Below are 22,320 nucleotides of genomic sequence, written 5' to 3' on the forward strand. Positions count from 1 at the left end.
CTCTCGAACGGTTTCAACATAAACTGTACCGAAAATAAATACCTCACGATGTCTATCTAATTATGAACGTGCTTTACTTTCACGGAACACATTTTTGGTGATAACAAATGTAACAAAGTAACATATTTACCAACACATGTTCTACGCCACTACATACTTACATTTAAATGTATGCTGCGTCGGTTCAGCCATTCTACGCAAGCGTTTTTGAAATTGGTCCGTGCGCAAAGCATTGTGGGGATTTGAAGGACGCGAAGTGTACCCATGTGCAGCCTCAAAATTTCCCCCAAACCAAGGGCGCGGTGTCGGTGGAATTCCAAGTATGCTGGAGATTGGAACAGTCCTGCTGCGCCACTTGATGACGTAGCATCCTTGATGATGTAGCATCCTTGAAATATTGGCTTGGAAGCCAATATCCTCGCGATTGAGAAACGGCCCTGGTGTCTTCCACTGTCTTGTTCCTACAGTAGCTCATGAAGACCAAACTATGTCCCAAAGCTCTCATGTTTTTTCATTACCTGTAGACTGGGGCTGCACAATTTGGGGAAATAATCTGACAGATATTGCGATTCGATTTGCGATATTTGTTTTTAAGCGACCCAACGGAAGTTTATTGTAAAATGCGGCCATATCTCTGGCTAGGAAGGTCGCATCAACGTGCTCCCGTCTCTAGCACCCCCGCAGCCCGAGCTACGAGTGAAAGAACTAAAGTTACACGAAACTTCCGTTGGGTTGCTTTAAAGTCAAGCTTCAGTTTAAGATTCACCCTGTAATAGAAACATGTGATGGAGCATTACTAACCTGACTCAGATGGTTTCACCAAACCATCTAGGAGAGCTCCATTGGAAGCCATTTGGAAAAGTATTTCAAAAATACTTGGCAGGTTATTGGATCAATCTGTCTATCACCTTCTATCATGGGCCACTTCTGATTGGTTAACAATGGCTGGTACATGTGGAGCACAGCACTTCTGATTGGTGTGGATGATTGACACAGAAGAAGAACAAACAAAACAAAAAAGAAATCGCATGCTTTGCGATTTGATAATTGCATCATTTCAAATCGCGATTTCTGTTTAAAATCGATTAATCGTTCAGACCTACTCTAGACCACCATAGGTTTTTTTAAGCTCGAAAAGAGAGGGTATTCTGCTGTGCAATCTACCAAACAGTATGCTAAGCTGCTAATCTTCTGTTAAGGTAGTTATGACTTAACAGATGCATACATGGAGAAATATGAGGAAGAGTTAAAGTATTAATTCATTTGAAAATAAAAGTGCACAACCTTTTGGCGTGCCATGCAGCCTCGTAGCTGTACAGAGCCTAATATTCAAATACAGTGGTGGTGTGCAACTAAGTTCATTTAATTAAGTAATGTAATTGAGAACAAATTAGAGTGACTTGCACTTCACTTGAGTATTTTCTTACAGCTACTTTTAGCTTTTATTCCACTAGATTTAGTAAATTATCTTGTACGTTTTGAAGCCAGGATAGCAAACAGTCATGTTGTAGTTGCCCTGCATAATATTGTCATGGCTCTAGTCTAGACTACTTCTTTACATTACTACTGAATTATTTTGTTAACTTGATGTTGTGTAAGAGTTGTATTCCAGAGAGCAAAACTAAGAGGGTTGAATTATGTACTTTAATTATCCAAAGGAGTCGGGGAAGGTCAGGATTGTTAACAAATAGGTGGCATTAGAGAATTGAACCAGACGGCGTCTTGCACATAATTTCAAGCTTTTATTGCCGTAGTGGTGGTGGTGGTAATTCTGAACATAAAACCTAACCATATTGACCCTGTGGAAAGAGTCAAATATTGCACCAAAAGAAGGGAGTGTGACTCAGCAGAGAAAATGAAAAAGTTTGGCGAGTGCCAGATCCAGTAGTGCTTCTCACAGTCACAGAAAACACATTTAGGCTGTTATGCATACATTTGTTTTCTGCATAAATGTGTCACTTCCTAGCCTTCTGCTCTAAGATATGCTGAGTTAAGACTCCTTCTCCTCATGATCATGACTAAGGAGGTATAAATGAAGTCGATAAAAGTGTTGAAATGCTTTTTTTCTTTTTCATATCAGGAGTACGGCATCAGCAAAGCAGAGAAACTGGACATCGCTCAGGCTTACTGTGTTCCTCTGATGAAGAAGATCCAGCTGGACCTGCAGAGGACGCACGAGGACGAGGCCGTGAACAAGCTGCACCCTCTGTGAGGAACACAAAGCACACACAAACATGTTTACATGTATATAGACCCAGCACGTATATGCAGTGTGTGCTTGTGTGTGTTTGAGCTCTCTGGGGCTGTGTTGACTGATGAGTCTCATTTCTCTCCCGCTGGTCTTCAGGTATTCTCGTGGCGTGATGTCTCCGGGTCGTCACGTGCGCACACGCCTCTACTTCACCAGCGAGAGCCACGTGCACTCGCTGCTCAGCGTCTTCCGCTACGGAGGACTGCTGGATGTATGTCTGATCTCTCTGACTATTTAGTTTGAAGGTCACCTATTATGCAAAATCCACTTCTCCATGTCTCTTCTACATCAACATGTGTCCCCTCTGTGGAAAGAGACTCTGAAAGTTTCAGGAAAAAAGATTCTCTCTCTTTTTGTCCTGATCCATTTCTATAAAAACCTGTCTGAAAATGAGCTGATCAGATTTTGGCCACTTTATGATGTCATAACGATTTTTTTGGCTTGTGTAACCATTAGCCAATCACCAACCAAGGTAATCACCTTATCACCTGAATCTCCTCCTAGAGCACCATTAAGCGCTTTCACACCGGAGTACTTTTTCCAGTATAGTTCCGATATAGTTCCGAAAATGTGCGTTCACACCAAAAACATCCGGAACTAGAACTTAGTTCATGAGAACCTTTCCACCCAGTTTTCCATCCCTGCTAGAGAGCAGGGACTTTCATGGGAGAACAAGGTTCCCATTTCTGATTGGCTGGGCGGATTGCAAACCACGCCCCGTAAAACTCCCCAAAACGTTTTGTGAAGCCGCCATTTTATTTTCCTCGTATAGCATTATTAGCATTAGCATTAGCCCAGCGCACCAACGGAGAGAGACTAAGTTATGGCAACACAAAAGAAAACATGGGAGCGGTGGAGATGAGGAGGTGTCGGCGTTTCTGGCGATTTACTCGGAATGCTTCAGTAGAAGCTGCTGGGAGTCCCAGCAGCTTCTACTGAAGCCAGTCCCCAACTCCGGGGACTTCCGTCCGGGGACCGTGTGAAAGCGCCTAATGTGTTCTTTTTAAACAAATCTCTCTCAGAGGGGCGTGGGGAGGGGCTCCTTATTTTCATCTAAAGTAACAGACAGAGAATCAGCACTTTGGAAACAGGGCTTAAACAGAGGGGATTATGGGATGCTGCAATGATCTGTTTGGTGTTTCAGCCAATCAGAGACAGGCTCTGTATATATCTGACACCTGTAATATATTGATGAAAAACAGTAGTATAGGGGACTTGTTTAATCTTCCTGTGTCTGCTGATGATGATGGAGAAAACAATATATAAATGTATGTCTCTAAAAGACGGACACTTTTTTAAAGTCTTTTAACACAGATCTGGTGAATGGTGCTGCATTTTAACACAATTTAGAAATATTATCATACACATTTTATTGCAGTCTTCAATAACTGTCCTAAAATCTATTGAAAATGAGTCATTAAAAAGCAACCTTTGTGTGATTACTTTTCTTTGTAACCTGCTGTGTCATACACCACTAGCTCTACAGCAATGAGCTGCTATATAATAACATCTCATTTGACATTGATTTGGCATTATAGTTGTATATTTAAAAAAAATTATATTTGTGAAAAGTTGTCTCGTATAATTTATACACACATTTGCCAGATCATGATGTGTATATATGAGAAGATTTGTATCCATATCATAATATTGATACAGCTACATTGCCTAGCGTTAATGAATCCTAGAACTTTAATATCTTCTGTCAATCATAAATACAGATGTTTTGTGTTTCGTGACTTTATTTGATATTGTCGTCGGTCTTGTTTGTGCTGTACAGTATGTCTCTTGTGATGTCGTCATGTGTTTACTGTCTTTGTGTTTTTGTTTGAGTGCCAGGATGAGAAGGACCAGCAGTGGAAACAGGCCATGGACTACCTGAGTGCCGTGACCGAACTCAACTACATGACGCAGATCGTCATCATGCTGTATGAAGACAATAACAAGGTCCAGCAAAAAGTCTCCCTATGATTTCCTTTCCCTCAGCATTCACACTACACTTCTGTATAGATGTCATCAAGTCTTTCTGTCTGTGTTGTGAGCAGGACCCTTCCTCAGAGGAGCGTTTCCACGTTGAGATTCACTTCAGTCCAGGAGTCAAAGGGTGTGAGGATGAGGAGAACGTTCCTCTTGGCTTCGGTTTCCGCCCAGCCTCCTCTGAGGTGTGTGTGTTTTGTCTTTTTCAGGGTTACACATATTTAGTGGCCCTTAAATAGCAATCTAAAGTAAATCATTAAATACGTCCTAAAAGAGCAAATCACATGTAGTAGAATATCAGGATCCTTTCTAGTTTTGACAAAGGTTTGGACAAGTGCAGCGTTTCCAACTTTTTCATATCAGAAGATGCAGAACACCTCATCTCTATAATGGCCGCCTTTCCACCACTTTAACAACACAAGTGAATGTATGTGTTGTCGTTTCAAATGTAAATACAATTTCTCCAGGGCTCCCAAGCTGGTTAAGTGTAAATTGCCACCAGTGGAGAGTTCCTTCTCGTTGCTTACATGTGCACGAAATGTTTTGCCCCATTATTACATTTATAGATGTTATGCCTTTTTAATGAAAAAGTTTGTTTTCATTTTCAAAAGTGAGTTCTTTCCGGCACATTGATGACAAACCTTTAAACAACTTATTTTGGGAATACATTCAAACATATAAAGACGCTGCACGCTAAAAACATTACATCTGTCTGCATGGAAAGATTATATTTCCTACTTGTGTTTGTCGAAGCATGCATTCGACATGCGTACTGAAATATTTATGTTTTGCCACACGTTGCAGTGACCTCTGTGTGTAGAAACATTCTCATGTACTACAGCTCAAGTGGTATTTGCATGTGTTTTAATTTAATAGATAAGAACAGTGTTTAGACATCATGTCCTTTGATCAACAGAACCAAGACAAGAAGCCCAATCAGGGCAGTCTGGAGGATCTGTCCCAGGATCAGCTGGACCAGGCTCTTCCTCTCTCTGATCCAATCAACATCCAGAGAAAGTCTCCTATGATCCGCAACCGCAAGACAGGCTCCATGGAGGTACCAGACCCCGAAGTGTTTCAGATGCCCTGCTGATGATGATACAACCACACTGAGTGTTTCGTTTGTATTATCCCACTTAGTAGTTCTAGTTTGGGTTTAGTTGAGCAGTTTTGGGCGCGAGATAACTTTGTGCACAGATGGAAGGCTGACAGGCAGGTAGGCCATCCAGTTATTTTAGCCGGGCCGGCACAGATGATTGGTCGTGCTTTTTACAGAACCACGGCTTCCACATGTCAAAGCATTTCATGTATTCATTGCTATCGGGATGTTAAGAGCATTCCATGGAATATAACAAAAAGTGTTTCTGAAGTGAATTACCTACCCGACCTTTAAGAGCTTGATTATTTGGAAGGTTTAATCCAGTACTGAGACACCTATAGATTTTGTGAGTGCAACTGGACACAATGTCCTGATTTGATATCTAAAATCAGGGAAGCATGCTGTTTCTGTTTAATTAACCCTGCAGAAACACATATCATCCAGCAGCTCAGGATGGGTTTTGTGTCCGCAGGTCCTGAAATACCTGTACAAAGTCAACAAACTAATAAAATACCATCTGTTTTCACTCTAAAACAATCTCCTCAGGTTTCAAAAATGTAACTTGATAAACTGAACAGGTGGTGCATTCCTACGTCCATGAAATCAAGCTCTAAAGAAAATCAGAGCTTCTGTTTGGATTTAAAAGTAAATATATGTTTCCATGACAACTTCCTTACATTTCTGTAATAACAATCTCTTAAATTCTGAAAAATAGGGATTATATTTTATTTCTGAGCTGAATGCATTGCGCCTCAGAAGAAGTGTTAAAGGTTTTAAAGTAAATAGCGTTGTGTCCCTGATTGACTGTATCTGCCCTCTCAGTTTTAACCCCTGCTCTCCCTCAGGTCCTCTCTGAAACGTCTCCCAGCCAATCCTCCAAAGGCAGCACGTCTCACCGACTGTTCCCTTCGTCCTGTTCGCGCCAGTCTCCTGAGATCAAACCAGCCAGTGGCTTAGGTGGGAAACCCTGTTCTGGTGTGTGTGTGCTTTGTGTACGTGTGTGTGTGGGGAGAAAGACACACTGACCTTACAGCACATTGTATCTCCAGCTGTCATCACTGATCCTCTCCTCATCACTTCTCCCACCTTTCCAAATCTCTGTGTCTTCCAGTCTGTTTATCTTTCGGTCTGTTGTCCTTTTCCCTCCATAACACTCCTCCCTGTCACTATCACTTATTTTTGTTTCCCGTCGGCCACATAGCTTTCACCCCAGGCTTAGCATAGCTGCAGACGAACAGGATCAGACTCCCAACTATGTAGGCGAGAGGTCAGCGGAGGGAGCTGCGTTCACAGCCAACCGCTGGCCTCTGCTGTCGCGTAGCGTTCAAAGACCGATATCAAGGCAGGACATTAGGTGACAACATAGGGAACATACTGAAGGTGTTTCGATCTCCTGTTTCTAAACGTTCGTCAAGTAAATCGTAAAACTTCTTTGGATCAAATAATAAAACTCTGTTCACGGATTTTTGCCATTGTTTATTATTAGAAATCACAATCCTTTATATTGGAAGTAGCATATTTAGTGGTTATTGCTATTTAAAGCTATGCTCTATAATGCACCAAATATGCTGTTTAGACTTATTCTACAATACGCAATAAACCCTTTAAAGTCAGAAGTGTTTGAAATATAGTGAAATGATTTCAAATGTTCCAAATCGGCTGCAATAGAGGTCTTCTTAAGGGTACCTGAAACTGATTTAACCTCCTTACTAATGTAATCCCCGTTAAGGACTCTTGTTTTGCTGTGTGATCACTTTCCAAGAGCATGAAACCTTCAACAGCCTGCTAACACCTAGGTGACTCTTACACAAGCATGAGAGCCCGATGTCTAAATCAAGACCATTGGAGAAAACTCTGAGAACAGGGAGTCACTTTGTGGAAACTAAATCTGTGACAGGGAGAATTAAAGCTGTGTTTCTCAATCAGCAAATGAGTGCAGATGATCTCTTTTTATTTGTGCAATTAAGACCTAAAACACTCAATTACAATGCATGGATGGAAGGAAGCCCTTTCCAATCTAAAGTAAATACACTCTGATGCAATCACGTTCAATCACAAGCATCAAGCAGACACGTTGCTTATCCTGTCACTCAATTATCACACGTCTGAATGCAGCCGTCACATCAAAGGAACTCCGACTGAAGCTTATCTTGAGAGGAGACTGTCAGTGTTTAATGTGTAGTGAGTGTGAGGCTGCTGAGTGACACACACACACACACACACACACACACACACACACACACACACACACACACACACACACACACACACACACACACACACACACACACAGGTCACTGACAACAGCAGGTGTCAGAGACGACCTCTGTTAGCGAGCTGCATTAAATACCTTCGTACTGTTTATAGACTAACGGGACTAGAGTATTTTTTCTGCAATTCCAAAGATGATATCTCCTCCACTGCTTGGTCTGTTAACTCAATATGAAATGTTAAATGATAAGTTCATGAGGATTGGCTGTTTAGCTTCAGAGGGTTTGTGCACAGCGGGGGTCTGAAACAATCCAATTTCCACCCTGCCTGTTCGTCACGCTGCGTTCTGCACACAAAACACACAGGCTCTGTTTTGACTTGTTCACTCACTCTGGCCTTTATTTACACATATGCACTCATACATGAACATGAGCATGCAGAGAGGTGGTCTCTGTTGTGGAAACCTTGTCGTTTCCATGTCATCATTTCCAGGAACAAACGGCAGCTTTTTGTTTCTGATTGTTCATGAATATTTTTAGTTGAGTTAAAGTGGCCCTGGAGTTTCCACCGTGTTGGTTTGTGCTGCTGTCAAAAACAATTGTGGACTGCTTCCTGTTTTCCTTAGAGCTACCAACAACACAGGCCTAGTACTAGGAAAAGTACTCAGATTTATTTACATATTTGAAAGTAGTAGTTTAGAAGTTCTCCATTTCAAGTAAAAGCCCTGAGTTCAACATGTTATTCAAATAACTTTTTAAATAACATTTTAACAAGTTTAATCAACAAATATTGTTTATTGTATATTGGTTGTACAACTGAGATTAGTAAGATTTATATTTCATATAAACACATCATGTTATTCAAGTTAAGAGTAACAAGTAGGGCTGCTCGATTATGGCAAAAATCATAATCTCGATTATTTGGGTTAATAATTGTAATTGCGATTATTAATGCAATTATTCATTGACTTTGAAAACATCAATTTATTGGAGAAAAAAAAATTTGAACAGTATGTTTTTAACAGTTGATTATCCTGAACTTTAAGTATAACTCAACTGAAAAACCAAAAACCCCAAAAAAAAGAATTGAAAAAACTAAAGTAATAATAATCGTTTTATTTCGATTACGTTGTTTTTGTAATCTTTGCAAGCCATAATCGTAATCGCGATTAAAATACGATTAAAATACGATTAAAATACGATTTAAAATACGATTAATTGAGCAGCCCTAGTAACAAGTCATTCAACGTTTCACATAAATGTAGTGCATTAATAAGCACAGTATCTCTCTCTCGTGCACTTCCTTTGTGAACTGTACACACACTAAGGCCAGTTTGCTTTGTACAGCCCTTTGAGGCACTTCTTGTGATTTGGGGCTATAATACATTTGGATTGGATTTGATTTGAGTAATGGCATGGTGTGTGATGTAAACTAACCTGCACCCCCCCGGCTCCTCCTCCTCCTCCTCACAGGCTCGCTCTGCTCCGGCCTCTTCAGCGCCTCGACCCTCGGGGTGTCCTGCAGCGCCCCCAACCTGCGGGACTACGTCCGCACGCACCACCTCCTCCACAGGAAGCCCCCCCTCTCCCCCGGCAGCCTGCCCATCGGCGTGTTCGGTATGTTCTCCCCTCCGTCCTCCTCCACCGGGCGGCTCTCTGTCCTTTTGAGAAGCTCTTTTTTTACTTCTCACTCCTCAAGATTTAAGAGTCCTTTTGGGAAATTCTTTGTTTTATTTTTAATTAAAGCTTCTTGCTCTCTTTTGGCCCCTTTGCCAAAAAACAACCCGACAATTTCAATCTGTTGCATCACATTTCTTGAGTGATTTGACTTCCCAGTGGCATGATGAGGGCACTGATTTTGAGTGATCCCCCCCCCCCACCCCCCGCCGTCCACTTGGGTTTGATTGTGTTGAAATGGTTCTTTCTCTCTGTGCATGTTGTTTTGCAGTGCGTACTACCACATTCCCTCCGTGGTAATTCGATTTCATAATCCACAGTAAAGTAGATTTTGTGTCTGGAAGCCAGAAGTCTGGCATTAATGACAGTTTTAGGTAATCCTTACTTTAGGAAACTCAGCCTGTTATTTGGAACCGACCCAATAATCCACCTTTAAATAATCCCCAGTCGCATTCTCCCTCCCTTCCCTTCTCCCTCAGTGTCATGTTGGTTCTGGAAGTAGAAGCAAGATGTTTTTACAGCCACCAGGGGTCCTTATAGCAGCTTTAATTAGCCCGAACACATGGACTGGATCTCTTTCTCATGGTCACAGCTGCTTTAGTTGTTTTTGTAGTACTTTCAAAAAATGAATGTAACATCCTGAGGTTCAATCAGCAGCAGATACATGTTTCTGATGCATAAACAAGCTGTGTTTTTCCCCAGCTCTGGTTTTTAAACACATCAATCTGAGTCACTCTGTTTCTCCACCGGGTGTCACTCTAACTGCGAGGCTACGCACTGCCAGGAGCAAACAGACTCTCGTTTCTTTCACATCAGGCTCTCCGAGAGGCAGGTGAGGGTTTAGACTGACGTCATCTCAGGGAAGCGAGAGCAGAACAACATTGTACTTGTTTTACGGGAAATGTGAAAGGAAGCGTTCTGGTTTGAACTCAGACCTTTAAACAGCCTGCAGTGTTGCTGGAGAGCGGACTTTAGAGCAGCCTTCATTGTCCCTTCTACCCCACAGTGTTATAAGGTGAGTTCAAATGCCCCTTCATCAACACCACTCATCATGTTTACAATGTCTCGTGGATTGCAAACATTATAACGTCTATCAGCCATTGGTTTTTACCATTTTAGTTTACTCTCACTGCTCTCAAAGCATCTTTTGTGGTCGTCACAGGCAACCGTTTTCAGCAAAAGAAGCTGTAAAAACCAGCTCTGCAACACAAGGTAGGCAGATAATAGCTGATGAAACATAACAACATATTTTTGTAGGTCGACCCGGAAGTTAGCAAGGTTCCTTTACTAAAAGCAATGGGAATTTTCCATTGGATTTTGAAATATTGCAGAAAAATCTTTGGTTCAGCAAACACACCTCTTTTAAAAAATAGTTCAAACTGAAATAGAGACCAGTTGCCGTGTGTCACCCCCTCTGTTTCCCAGTTTAAATTCTGTCTCTCCATTTAAGGAACTGGTCCAGAATTAAATAGCCAACGTGATAAACAACCTTCATGACGGTTGCATGAAGTCCGCACCGCTATGCTTAAGACTTGTGATAACTTACAGTAGTCTCAATGAGCCCATTGTAGGTTAAAAGCTTCGGACATGCTGACATATTTTATGTTGTATAACAAAATATGAGTAGGCTTGCATTAACCACAAGCCTTTCCGGGAATCTAATCCAAAACTAATTTAATAACGCTTACTAATTTCCGTTTGTTCTGTTCTTCATAGAGTGCTAAAAGAAGGGCAATCTTTGACTTGATTTGCCAAAACATCGACAGGTTTGCTATAAATTAAACAACGGTGAGGGTATTTGAACAAAGCCTTGTCTGGAGCTTCATATTAACCATCCAGACATAAATCCTTGCATCCAACAAAATATGGTGCTAGTCAGCAGCCTAGGACGGGTTGTGTCTCACAGACTGCCTCCTGTCACAGGGGAACGCCCTTTAGATTAAAGTCCATCGTCACTCCTACTGCATGTCTAATATCCAGACAAAACCCCAGTCCTCCTCCCCCTCCACAGCCTCTCCTCTCCCTCTCTCTGATGGCCTATCTGTTCTTTGTTCATTCAGAGACGACCCTCACTTTCACGCATGTTGGTTGGCAGACAGACACTGATGGATCGACGGGCCAAATCTCTCATTCTGTTTCTCTCTCCTCTTTTTTTCTCCCATGTTAAAAACACTGGCACAACAGGCAGGTACCAGCAGTCCCAGTAACCCCAGTTACCTTTCTTATCTCCTCAGAGCTGTTCTCTATGCCGCCAGTAAAGAGATTTTCTGTGTCGTTTGCCAGGCATCCGACTAATGGTATGTCTGCTTTTTATTCAAGTTTTTTTTCGACACTCCTCCAGTTTTTCCTGTTATCTTGCATGACCCTTTTTTTTGTGGGAAAACATTTCCTGTGTTTTCAATTTTTTGGGGGGGTTTGACGTTTGGCTGCGTTAATTACATTAAACGTCTCAGAAATGAAATTTGTAAGAGTTTCTGTTTCACCACACGCCCTCGGTGTTTGTTGTACCTTGTGTTGTGTTTCGGCCCTCACCTCTAACACCACCTGCTCTGCCTGCTCTTGTTCAAATCGCCTCTGTGATCCTGCTGTTTCTCCACAGGATGAATATATCTCCTGCCTCTGATACGTTTCCATGTGCAGATAATCTGTGCACGCATCTTAAATATATCCTCATCTCCAATTTGAAATCATCCATTCTTTTAATTTCTTATTCTGGGCAATGAAAGATACAGATTTTTCTTTGACAGCATCACTGATTGATGTGGTCAAACAGACTCAGCAGTGAAGCCACGATGCACTGACACACCCTGCATCAAGGTTACTCTGAGCCACTTTCCGACGGCATGAATGTGGAGCTTCTCACAAAATCAGAAAGAAAAGCGTGTTTGATTTTGTTTCTTCATTAATATGTTGCAGTCAACACCCTACAAAAGGAGTCAATAAGAGATGGTGTGTTTTACTGCATTCAGTCGTCACTTTATTCAACAGTTTTTTGTATCGGACACATTTTGTAGGCTTTACACTTTTATCTATTGTATTCATTAGGTGCTACTTTACAAGCAACTATTACTTTTGTGAATTCTGAGAATGTTTGATTAAGCTAAAACTATGAAGTGATTAGACAATCTACAACACATATATCAATCACCTGCTCCAATGTGAGCATTTGCTGCTTTTCTCAGTTTTATACAATTATAAATGGATACAGGAATCGATATTAGAGACCTAAAGTCATCATCTTTGAAATTGGGTGTTTTCAGGTATACCATAGGTCATTAAGACAATTAACTATTATATAAAATAATCATTAGCTGCAGCATTATAATATACAGAAAAAGATTTGGCCACATTTTTTTAGATCTGACCAAAAGCTGATTTTCAGAAAAAGACAGAATTGGGTTTAATGTCAAAACTCAAATGAAAACCACTCTTGGTCAGATCTCTCTTAATGTCATGTTTATTTCCCCTTGTTGTTTGATGTGATAGTCGATACTGTGTATGGTAGAAAGGGTCAGCTTTATCGACAGCTTCATTTGAGTGCTCCACACTTCATCTCTAACGGCCCGTCCACACAGCGGCGAGCGTTGAAAGCTTCACCATTCACTTTAAATGGGGTGACGTCACTTCTCGACGAACTGCATTGTGGGAAGCGAAGCGGAGCTTTGCTGGCGTGGCTCGCTGCAAAAGTTGAGCAATGTTCAACTTTTGAAGCCTCGGCAGAAGCGTCAGCCAATCGAATCATATGCCAGTACAAGCTCTAGCCAATTAAACCGCGTGCTTGTGTGTCACGGGCGGGAGATTCATGTGATTGGTTGTTGGTCGAGTTTCAGACACGCCCGCCGGCAAGCTTCAACGCGCCGCTGTGTGGACGGGCCGTTACACTGTCGAGTTAGTAACAAGTTGTTCTGTCTTCAGTGTCTTTGATTAAAGGGGACCTATCATGCAAAATGCACTTTTGTACGTCTTTTTTACATGAACATGTGTCCCCGGTGTTCCAGGGAACTCACCAAGTGTCAGAAAACACAACCCTCTCTATTTTCCTCCATACCCAAATCTCTAAAAAAGGGGCTGCATCGGATCTGATACAGACTGATCCAGATTTGAACACTTCTGTCACGTCACAGAAGTGGCGCTACGGCTATTGGGCCAACTCCACCAATCAGGAGGAGACAGCCACGGACATTGCCGTTCGAAAGCGCTGGAGACGCTCTAGTACATATTTCAAGCCACCAGATGGTGCTGTTCTCACAGAATCAGCCCATGATGCAAAGACAGTGTTAAATTGAGCGAAATGAGGAATGGATAAAATGCATGATCTGTTTGGTATTTTGAAAAATAAAAAGTATAAATATGCCTTATATAGGTATAGTCCTACAATATATTATTCAAAAATAGCATGATAGGTCCACTTTAAGTTTCATGATTTGATTTGTCAAAAGCTGCAGCATGATGAAATTCTCGTATTACTTTTGTGAGATGAGTTCTGAGGCCGTTTCGTGCCACCACTGTGAACGAGAAGCTCGTCCCGCCGTCTTTTATAGATCGAGAAGGGGCAAAGAAGCTCGTCCCATTAGGATGTTTTCATATGACTGAATGCTATTAATGATTTAAGTCACTGGCTCAGAGATATCCCAGCATGTGTTCGCAGGCTGATTGGTGCTGAAAGAAAGCACTTAGAGCATCGGGATCGTGTCAAGCAGAGTTGCAGTGGTTCAGAAGTCTGATATGATGTTGACGAGATGACATGAGAAACATCGAGTTTTCTGAGAGAGATTGGGTCTTCAGGGAAGTCGCCCAATTCTCACTATTGTTGTCAAGCTTTGTCAAAAAGGCATGATTTGATGCCATGGATCTTCAAGGTTCAAGGCTTTTATTAGTCATACGTATATAGCTACAGTGTAGTTATGACGATGAAAATCTTATGTCACAGGCTCCTCCAACAGTGCAACACAATGAAACAGAAAAACAGCAAAAATAGTGCAAGTAAATACAAAAGAAGATCTTTATCTCAGATGCACATTTTTTATTTAACAGAGCAGTCATGTGTTCAACTTTATACTCAGCCCTGCAAGGTCATAGTTTTCTCAAAAGCCGGATTCACACCGAAGGACTTTCCCTGGTACTTTGGTTCTTTAGTTCCGTTAGTACCAATAATGTCGCGTTCACACCGCCGGGACTACTCAGTGCCGGGAACTCTTTTGGCCATTTTCAGTCCCTGCTAGAGAGGTGGTACGAACCTGGTGATAAAAGAGTGCCAATTTCTATTCTATTTCTATTGGCTGGGCGAATTGCAAACCACGCCCCGTTAGACTCTGAATTTCTTTTGTTAGGCAGCCATTTTTTTTCTCGCTACAAAACCACATCCACACCTGAGCGAGTAGTTTTTTTGTACTTTAAAGCAGTTATGACCACACGTACTACAACACCGGAGCGGTGGGATGATGAGGAAGTGTCGGCGCTTCTGGCAATTTACTCTGGGGACGGGATGCAGCAGCTTCTACAGAAAGCAGTTCCCAACTCCAAATGTTTTGAGCGATGTTCGCAAAAGCTACTTGAGCGGCGGGATGCCGTTATTGTTATGTCTTGACTGTGCAATAAAACAAACAAACTGGCGAAGCTTTATTTATTGTGTCCCACCCCAAATTTGCAGAAGAGAAGAATGTGAGAGCAGACAGGTGTCGGTGGTTGAATTTATCTACAATGTTGCAACCTTGTGCAGCAATGGCAGGGGCAGAAACACAAGTCTTACACACATAAACACAAGTCATTTATCATGTCATTTGTTTTAGATAAATAAGGGAAAAACACCAAACAACGGTTAATGTCCTTTTCCAAAATCAGCCTGAGGGGGTAATATATAATAAATAAATAAAGATAAAGTCCATTGTTATAATGGGGTATTTTACTTGTAAATGACCCTTATAACCCAGCCTCATGGTGCACATGATTCTTTGCTTGGACATTTTGTTGGTTTGAGTCATTTGAGCTCGGATTCTAGTAGGGACATAAAGTAACACGTATCTTAGGAAGATATGAACTTCATCTTGGTGAAGTTGATGCTGAATTCACTATTTAGTAGATAATCATGTGACACTTTATCTTTGCACTACGGTCTGTCTGCTGAGCCTACCTATTATATATATAATATATATCATGTACAGCGGGTGGGCTTTATACCCACTCCCCCGTGTAGTTCTTCTTCTCTCGTTTTTTTTTGTACTCGCCGTGAAGTGGTTTTGCGGCCTGCCAGTAAACCCAGAGAAGAAGAAGACGAAGTGACGTCAGCGTAATCTTGCCTCAGGGAAATTACTGCGGTGTGAATGCGATTGGCACTAGCCCCCTGGCGGATTCAGTGCCGTTGTACTTTAGTGCCGGCACTAAAGTACGGCAAGTCCTGCGGTGTGAAAGGGTTAATGCAATACTTGTTTTGAATTTTGAACGGTGTTATTGATGACTCTAAGACCCTCTGGTTCACATGCTTTCTGAAGTAGATCTGTGGCTTTTATGTCTTGTCTTTGATTATTTTCTAAAACTAGGAGCGAGTGATCATGAATAGATTATTGACTTTTAACTGCTGCTGTTTTTTATTGACTGCTGCGAGCTTTAGTTTGAACTAAGTGTGTTTTGAAATATAAATTGTTGGATTCATGTCAGTAGCTTGTTTGTGGATGAGTCATCAGAGTGTCCGCGGGGTCTTAAAAAGTATTAAAAGTTGATAAATCAATTTAGCGAAAATTAAGGCTATTAAAAAGTATTAAACTGCATTTTCCAAGGTATTACATTTTGTAGCTTGTTTTCAATAAGTATATAAATGGTCCAAAGAGGTTGTATTCTAAAGTCTGCCTGAATGTAATCATTGCGTAGGTGTGTAGTGTGATTCTGTGTAGTTTATTTATGGCATCCCGTTGGATTTGACGTCATCTGAACAGGACATCGCACGCTCACTGCTTGATGGCGTGCGAAGGCCCGTTTACGCCGGTTGTTAAACAACATCGTTATGGGGAAATGCAAGTTTGTGTCCAAATGGTTGGAAGATAAGGAGGAAGGACAATCAATACTGTATATAGTCAATGTGAGGTAAAGTGTGTCGCCAAGGTAACCGGTTAAAGCTCCAAGTGGCGATGAGGTCTTAAAATGTATGGAAAGGGTCTTAAAAAAGGTCTTCAAAGGTTTTACATCTGACTTCAGGATTCCTGCATATACCCGGGTCATACCATTGTGCTTAGTCACAGTTGGTCTACTTCATAATGTATAATGGCTTATTACAATTATTTAAAGTCGCTTTAGATGAAAGCATCAGCTAACTGAAATGAAAGGAAAGATCAATACCTCGATCGATCGAGCCACAGTCTGAAAGTGAATGAACTTTCTATAATGAATTTCTTGTCCTGAAGCCACACTGCTCTTTTGGCTCTATCACTCTTCTTCATCTTATTGTGAAGTAAGTTTGACAAAAAGACAAATGATTGGTTTTGGCTAGACTAGTTTGACTGAAATGTTCAATATAATCTGATGACTAAAAAAGACTCAAATGTCAACAGTTTTCGTTGACAAAAAGTAGACTAAAATAGTTAGTTTTCTTTAACTAAAGTAAGACTAAAATGCTCAGACTTTTAGTCGACTAAAACTTGACTAAATAAAAACAGGATGAAGGTGACTAAATATGACTAAAACTAACAAGGACATTTGACACAGGACTAAGACTAAATAAAAAAAAAACGTCCTCCTGTTCCTCCTCCCCCTTTTTATCAAATCTGCCGCACTGTTCCGTTTAAAGGTCACCTAATATGCAAAATCCACTTTTCCATGTCTCTACATCAACATGTGTCCCCTCTGTGCAAAGAGATTCTGAAAGTTCCAGGAACAAAGATTTTCTCTCTTTTTGTCCTGATCCATTTATATAAAAACCTTATCTGAAAATGAGCTGATCAGATTTTGGCCACTTTATGATGTCATAACGATTTTTTGGGCTTGTGTAACCATTAGCCAATCAGCAACCAAGGTAACCCCCCCCACCTTATCACCTGAACCGCCTCCTAGAGCACCATTAGGCGCTTTCATACCGGAGTACTTTTCCCATTATAGTTCCGAAAATGTGCGTTCACACCAAAAACATCCGGAACTAGAACTTAGTTCATGAGAACCTTTCCACCCCCTTTTCAGTCCCTGCTAGAGAGCAGGGACTTTCGTGGGAGAAAAAGGTTCCCATTTCTGATTGGCTGGGCGGATTGCAAACCACGCCCCGTAAAACTCCCCAAAACGTTTTGTTACTTTTAATATTAGCATTATTAGCATGAGCATTAGCCCAGCGCACAAATGCAGAGAGACTAATTTATGGCAACACAAAAGTAAACATCGGAGCGGTGGAGATGAGGAGGTGTCGGTGTTCTGGCGATTTACTCGGAAGGCTTCAGTAAAAGCTGCTGGGAGTCCCAATAGCTTCTACTGAAGCCAGTCCCCAACTCCGGGGACTGCCGGCCGGGGACTTCGGGTGGCAGTATACGCCGTGAAGTTGTTTGCGGCCTGCCAGTAAACCCAAAGCAGCAGCAGCAGAAGAAGAAGAAGTGACGTCAGCGGCTTCATTTGCCTAATCCTCCCTCAGAGACTTATTCTGGTGTGAACACGATCTGTACTTAGTTCATCAGAACTAAAGAGTTCTGATGAACTAAGTTCTGGGAACTAAGTACGGCAAAGTACTTGGTGTGAAAGCGCCCATTGTGTTCTTTGTAACCAAATATCTCTCAGCGGGGCGTGGGGAGTGGCTCCTTATTTTCATCTAAAGTAACAGACAGAGAATCAGCACTTTGGAAACAGGGCTGAAACAGAAGGGATTATGGGTAATGCTGCAATGATCTGTTTGTTGTTTGGAGACAAACACTTCAGAGACATGTTTTGTATATATCTGAGACCTGTGATATATTGATGAAAAACAGTATAATAGGGGACCTTTAATCTGCAGCTGGAAATGTTATTTTGCCAGAGGGTGCAACACTTGCTTTGAAAGAAGGATGTTCATTTTCTTCCGCATACCATACTTAAAGTCACTGTGAAACGTCAATCTTCAGTAATTCGACTTATTACATAAGATAAGATGAGAGGTACTTTATTGATCCCACGTTCATGTTTGCGTTGCAGCAGCATAAAAAAACACAAAACAAAACAAGGCATTGCACATAAGTAGAAATGAAAGAGTAGAAATAAACAATACTAGAATTTAAACATCTCAAAATATACAGTAGACCGTGAAGATAACAAATCTATAAACTATTTTCCAGTGAAAAAGGACATGTGGGCTGGGCTTTAAGTCCTAGAAGGATTTTATTAGCTTATTGAAATTTGACTGGGACTCCTTTGTTTACTTCTGTGACATAGTGACATTACTATGTAACACTCACGCTCCTATTGGCTAGCGCTCCAACACATGTCATAGGCTAAGAAGCTGGACATTTCTAAGTGGTTGACCAATCACAACAGAGCCGGCCAGCTAACCAATCAGAGCAGACTGCAGGCTCTGGTTTGAGACAGAGGGTGAACCTAAACATTAGCATAATAGGGCCCCTTTAATTATCTTATTCTATTGGCCAAGTGCAGTTTTACTTGTTTTATTTAATAATCCAGCCCAAAATCACATGTGATTAGATACATTCATATAAAATGATAGTTATGGATGAGTCATCAAAAATATGACTCAGTTTTACTTCAAGATAAAATTAAGACTTTGATGAAATGTCCATTATGTGACATTTATTGTGTTTATTTCTGGAACTAGAAAAAGCTACAGTATGCTACAATAAACCATCATTTTCTTTAACGTAATATTGAATGAATCTGCACAAGAAGAACTGATTGCTCTGCATGCTGGGTGGAAGCTTGATTAGCAGTCGAAATAAGAAACAGATGTTCTGCTCATCTAACTGCATCGTGTGATCGCATTGGTTTCATAATGAGCTGTCTTTGTAGAGTCAGACGCTGGTGGCTTCAGTTTGGCCGTCTCGATGGGAGGTCACGACCCGAGCACGCCCAAATTAGGTTTCCCGGCCATGTGGCAGATATCTGTGCGTCTGTTGAAAGATTTGGGACTTGTCTAATTAAGCTGAAGCCTTTTCACAAACTGCTGATTCTGTAAAGTGTTCCTGGAGCACGTTGGTGTCTCTTTGATGGAGCTCCTGTATTATTCTCTTGCAGTAAGCAGAGAGGACTTTCTGTAATGAGTAACAGATGTTTTTAATTGCTGCAGGCAGATTGATCCCGTCTTTAAAATCCTCTCTTTCCTGTCTCTTTGTGTTCGCCTGTGTTTAACGGTTGTCTATATGCTGCAGTGTTGCATCAGGGTTTCTCTCCCACTGCATCTGCCATGTGAGCTGAATCTGATATCCAGATTGAGAAGCTGCAGCAAAAAATAGGAACAGGAAGAGACTGATAAATGCCATCTTATGTCATTTGTATGCAATCCACCAGCTGTGTTCGACAAAAGACAGAACAAGCAGTTAAAGGAAAGGATTAATGTCACGTATTGGATCTAAAGACCAAGATCTTACATACACTAAACACATCTTGAGCCACTAAAGATAGATAGATGGATGGATAGATGGATAGATGGATAGATGGATAGATGGATGAATGGATGGATGGATGGATGGATAGATGGGTAGATGGATAGATGGATGGATAGATAGATAGATGGATGGATAGATGGATGGATAGATGGATAGATGGATAGATGGATGGATGGATGGATGGATAGATAGATAGATAGATGGATAGATGGATAGATGGATGAATGGATGGATGGATGGATGGATGGATAGATGGATGGATGGATAGATGGATGGATAGATGGATGGATGGATGGATGGATGGATAGATAGATGGATGGATGGATGGATGGATAGATGGATGGATGGATGGATAGATGGATGGATGGATGGATGGATGGATGGATAGATGGATGGATGTATGGATGGATAGATAGATGGATGGATGGATGGATAGATGGATAGATGGATGGATGGATGGATGGATGGATGGATAGATGGATGGATGGATAGATGGATGGATGTATGGATGGATAGATAGATGGATGGATGGATAGATGGATAGATGGATGGATGGATGGATGGATAGATAGATGGATGGATGGATGGATGGATGGATGGATAGATAGATAGATAGATAGATAGATAGATAGATAGATAGGGAGGTGTGTGGTGCAGTGGTCTAGTGCGTTGGTGTTGGGATCAGGGGGTCACAGGTTCAAACCCCGCTGCAGTCAGCATGTCGTTGTGTCCCTGAGACACTTCACCCCAAATTGCTCCTGTGGGGATTGCCCACAGTATTGAGTATGTAAGTGGCTTTTGATAAAAGTGTCTAACAAGTGACATGTAATGTAATGTAAAAATAGATAGATAGATCCATGGATGGATAGATAGATAAATGGATAGATAGATGGATAAATGGATAGATAGATAGATAGATAGATAGATAGATGGATACATAGGTACTTTATTGATCCCAATTTAGGAAATGTTTGCGTTGCACTTCCCCCTGAGGTTCTGTTATATACATGTATGCCAAGTACGTGTTGTTTTTCTATATGTTGAACACTGAAATCACTTAAAAAAAGCTGCATTGGCCGTCGACATACACATACATGACATATCAGAGTCTAAAGCAAGTTTTGAAGCAGCTGTCTGTGATGGATCCTGCTTTTTAGTCCTGTTTGTCTTTGAGTTATGTTCTATATCAAATAATTGGCCCAAGGGCTATGAAGAAATGTCATGTAGCGACCATGATAGGATTTTAATAACACGCAAAGGATTTCAAATGCCCCCGATGTCCATTTCTTGTCATGTTGTGTATTTAATTATTCCCATAAGAAACTTTAAGTAGATTGAGTGAAACTTTGATGTGAAAATTACCGACATCTTCGCTCTTCAAGGCCCCGAATGGTTCCCGTCCGTTAAATGCCGACCGCAGTTTGTTCCGCTTGTGTCGTTTATATTAAGACGAGTGGTTTTTGGGGACTAGCTCTGGTCAAATCTGTATTCATATCGCGTGAGTGGTGGAGAAATGCAAGGTCTCCCAGCATGCTCTCTGCTGATATGGATGCGCTGCTTCAACCTCCATCCATTCTTCTTTATTGTGTGTCGCTTCATCGATGAGTGTTTTGTCGGGCTGCACTGAATGACTCTGGACTGTTTTTGCTGTAAAGGTTTGTTACATGGCATCGTTGTGTTTTCTCAGCACACACAAATTTCTGTTGTGATTTTATGAAGAGAAAATATCCAATCTTAATATACCCATACAGACTTCTTCCAGGCACCAAAGACATTTAGAACAAAAATCATTGACATAAAAGCTACAAAGGAAAATGAAAGATAGGAAGTATACAAATAAATGTGTAAACATGAATTGCAAACACACAAAATATAAATCATACACTGCACCAAAGCATTGTTTTTAAATACCTGTTCAGATTCAAGGGTTGTGATCAATTCACTTTTAAACCATTAATAAAGAAAAATGTTTAAATGCAACACAATTCATCCTTGAGGAAAAATATTTTTTATTAAATGTATAAAAACACTCAAATTAAAAGAATATATATTATTATACATAGCACTTTTTGAAGAAAAAAAGTTACAAGTACTAAAAAATAACAACAATTAAACAAATAAGTTAAAATAATAACACCAGAAAAAAATATAATAAAAAATAATCTGGTCAAATCTATTTAATTCATTATTTCTGTGTCTTATTTAGGTAAATTAATACTATTTCACGTGGTTTGTATGACAGTGAATTGATCCACATCCTCATATAAGTGGCACTTTCCCAAATGATCAGCACATCCTGCTTTTCTTAATTATATAAAACTAACCAATATAGGAAATAACTCCATCCATAGTGGATCCATGTTTCATTACATTCATTCTGGTTGTAATTTGAATGCATTGCAGCTCGTAGGATCCACTCATGTTCGATCTTACAGTAGCATTTTAAAAAAGGTCTGTGTGGCTGGTTAACAATTCAAAATGGCTGCCTAATTGTGGGACCTGCTTGTCACTGTTTGGCATTGAGAGAATCAGCAGACACCATGCACAGAG

General features: G+C 40.9%; 1 protein-coding gene across 1 annotated transcript in view; it reads left to right on the plus strand.

Moving 5' to 3' along the window:
* Positions 1-22,320, plus strand: part of ppip5k1b (diphosphoinositol pentakisphosphate kinase 1b) — a 68,447-nt gene that overhangs the window by 40,431 nt on the left and 5,696 nt on the right. The window contains exons 20-27 of the mRNA XM_079684588.1: positions 2,081-2,208; positions 2,348-2,462; positions 4,091-4,198; positions 4,297-4,413; positions 5,145-5,285; positions 6,173-6,284; positions 9,011-9,154; positions 11,449-11,511. Coding sequence (XP_079540714.1) covers positions 2,081-2,208; positions 2,348-2,462; positions 4,091-4,198; positions 4,297-4,413; positions 5,145-5,285; positions 6,173-6,284; positions 9,011-9,154; positions 11,449-11,511 — 928 coding nt within the window. The remainder of the gene's footprint in view (positions 1-2,080; positions 2,209-2,347; positions 2,463-4,090; positions 4,199-4,296; positions 4,414-5,144; positions 5,286-6,172; positions 6,285-9,010; positions 9,155-11,448; positions 11,512-22,320) is intronic.

The sequence above is a fragment of the Notothenia rossii genome, assembly GCF_949606895.1.
Source record: "Notothenia rossii genome assembly, chromosome: 5".
Lineage (NCBI taxonomy): Eukaryota > Metazoa > Chordata > Actinopteri > Perciformes > Nototheniidae > Notothenia > Notothenia rossii.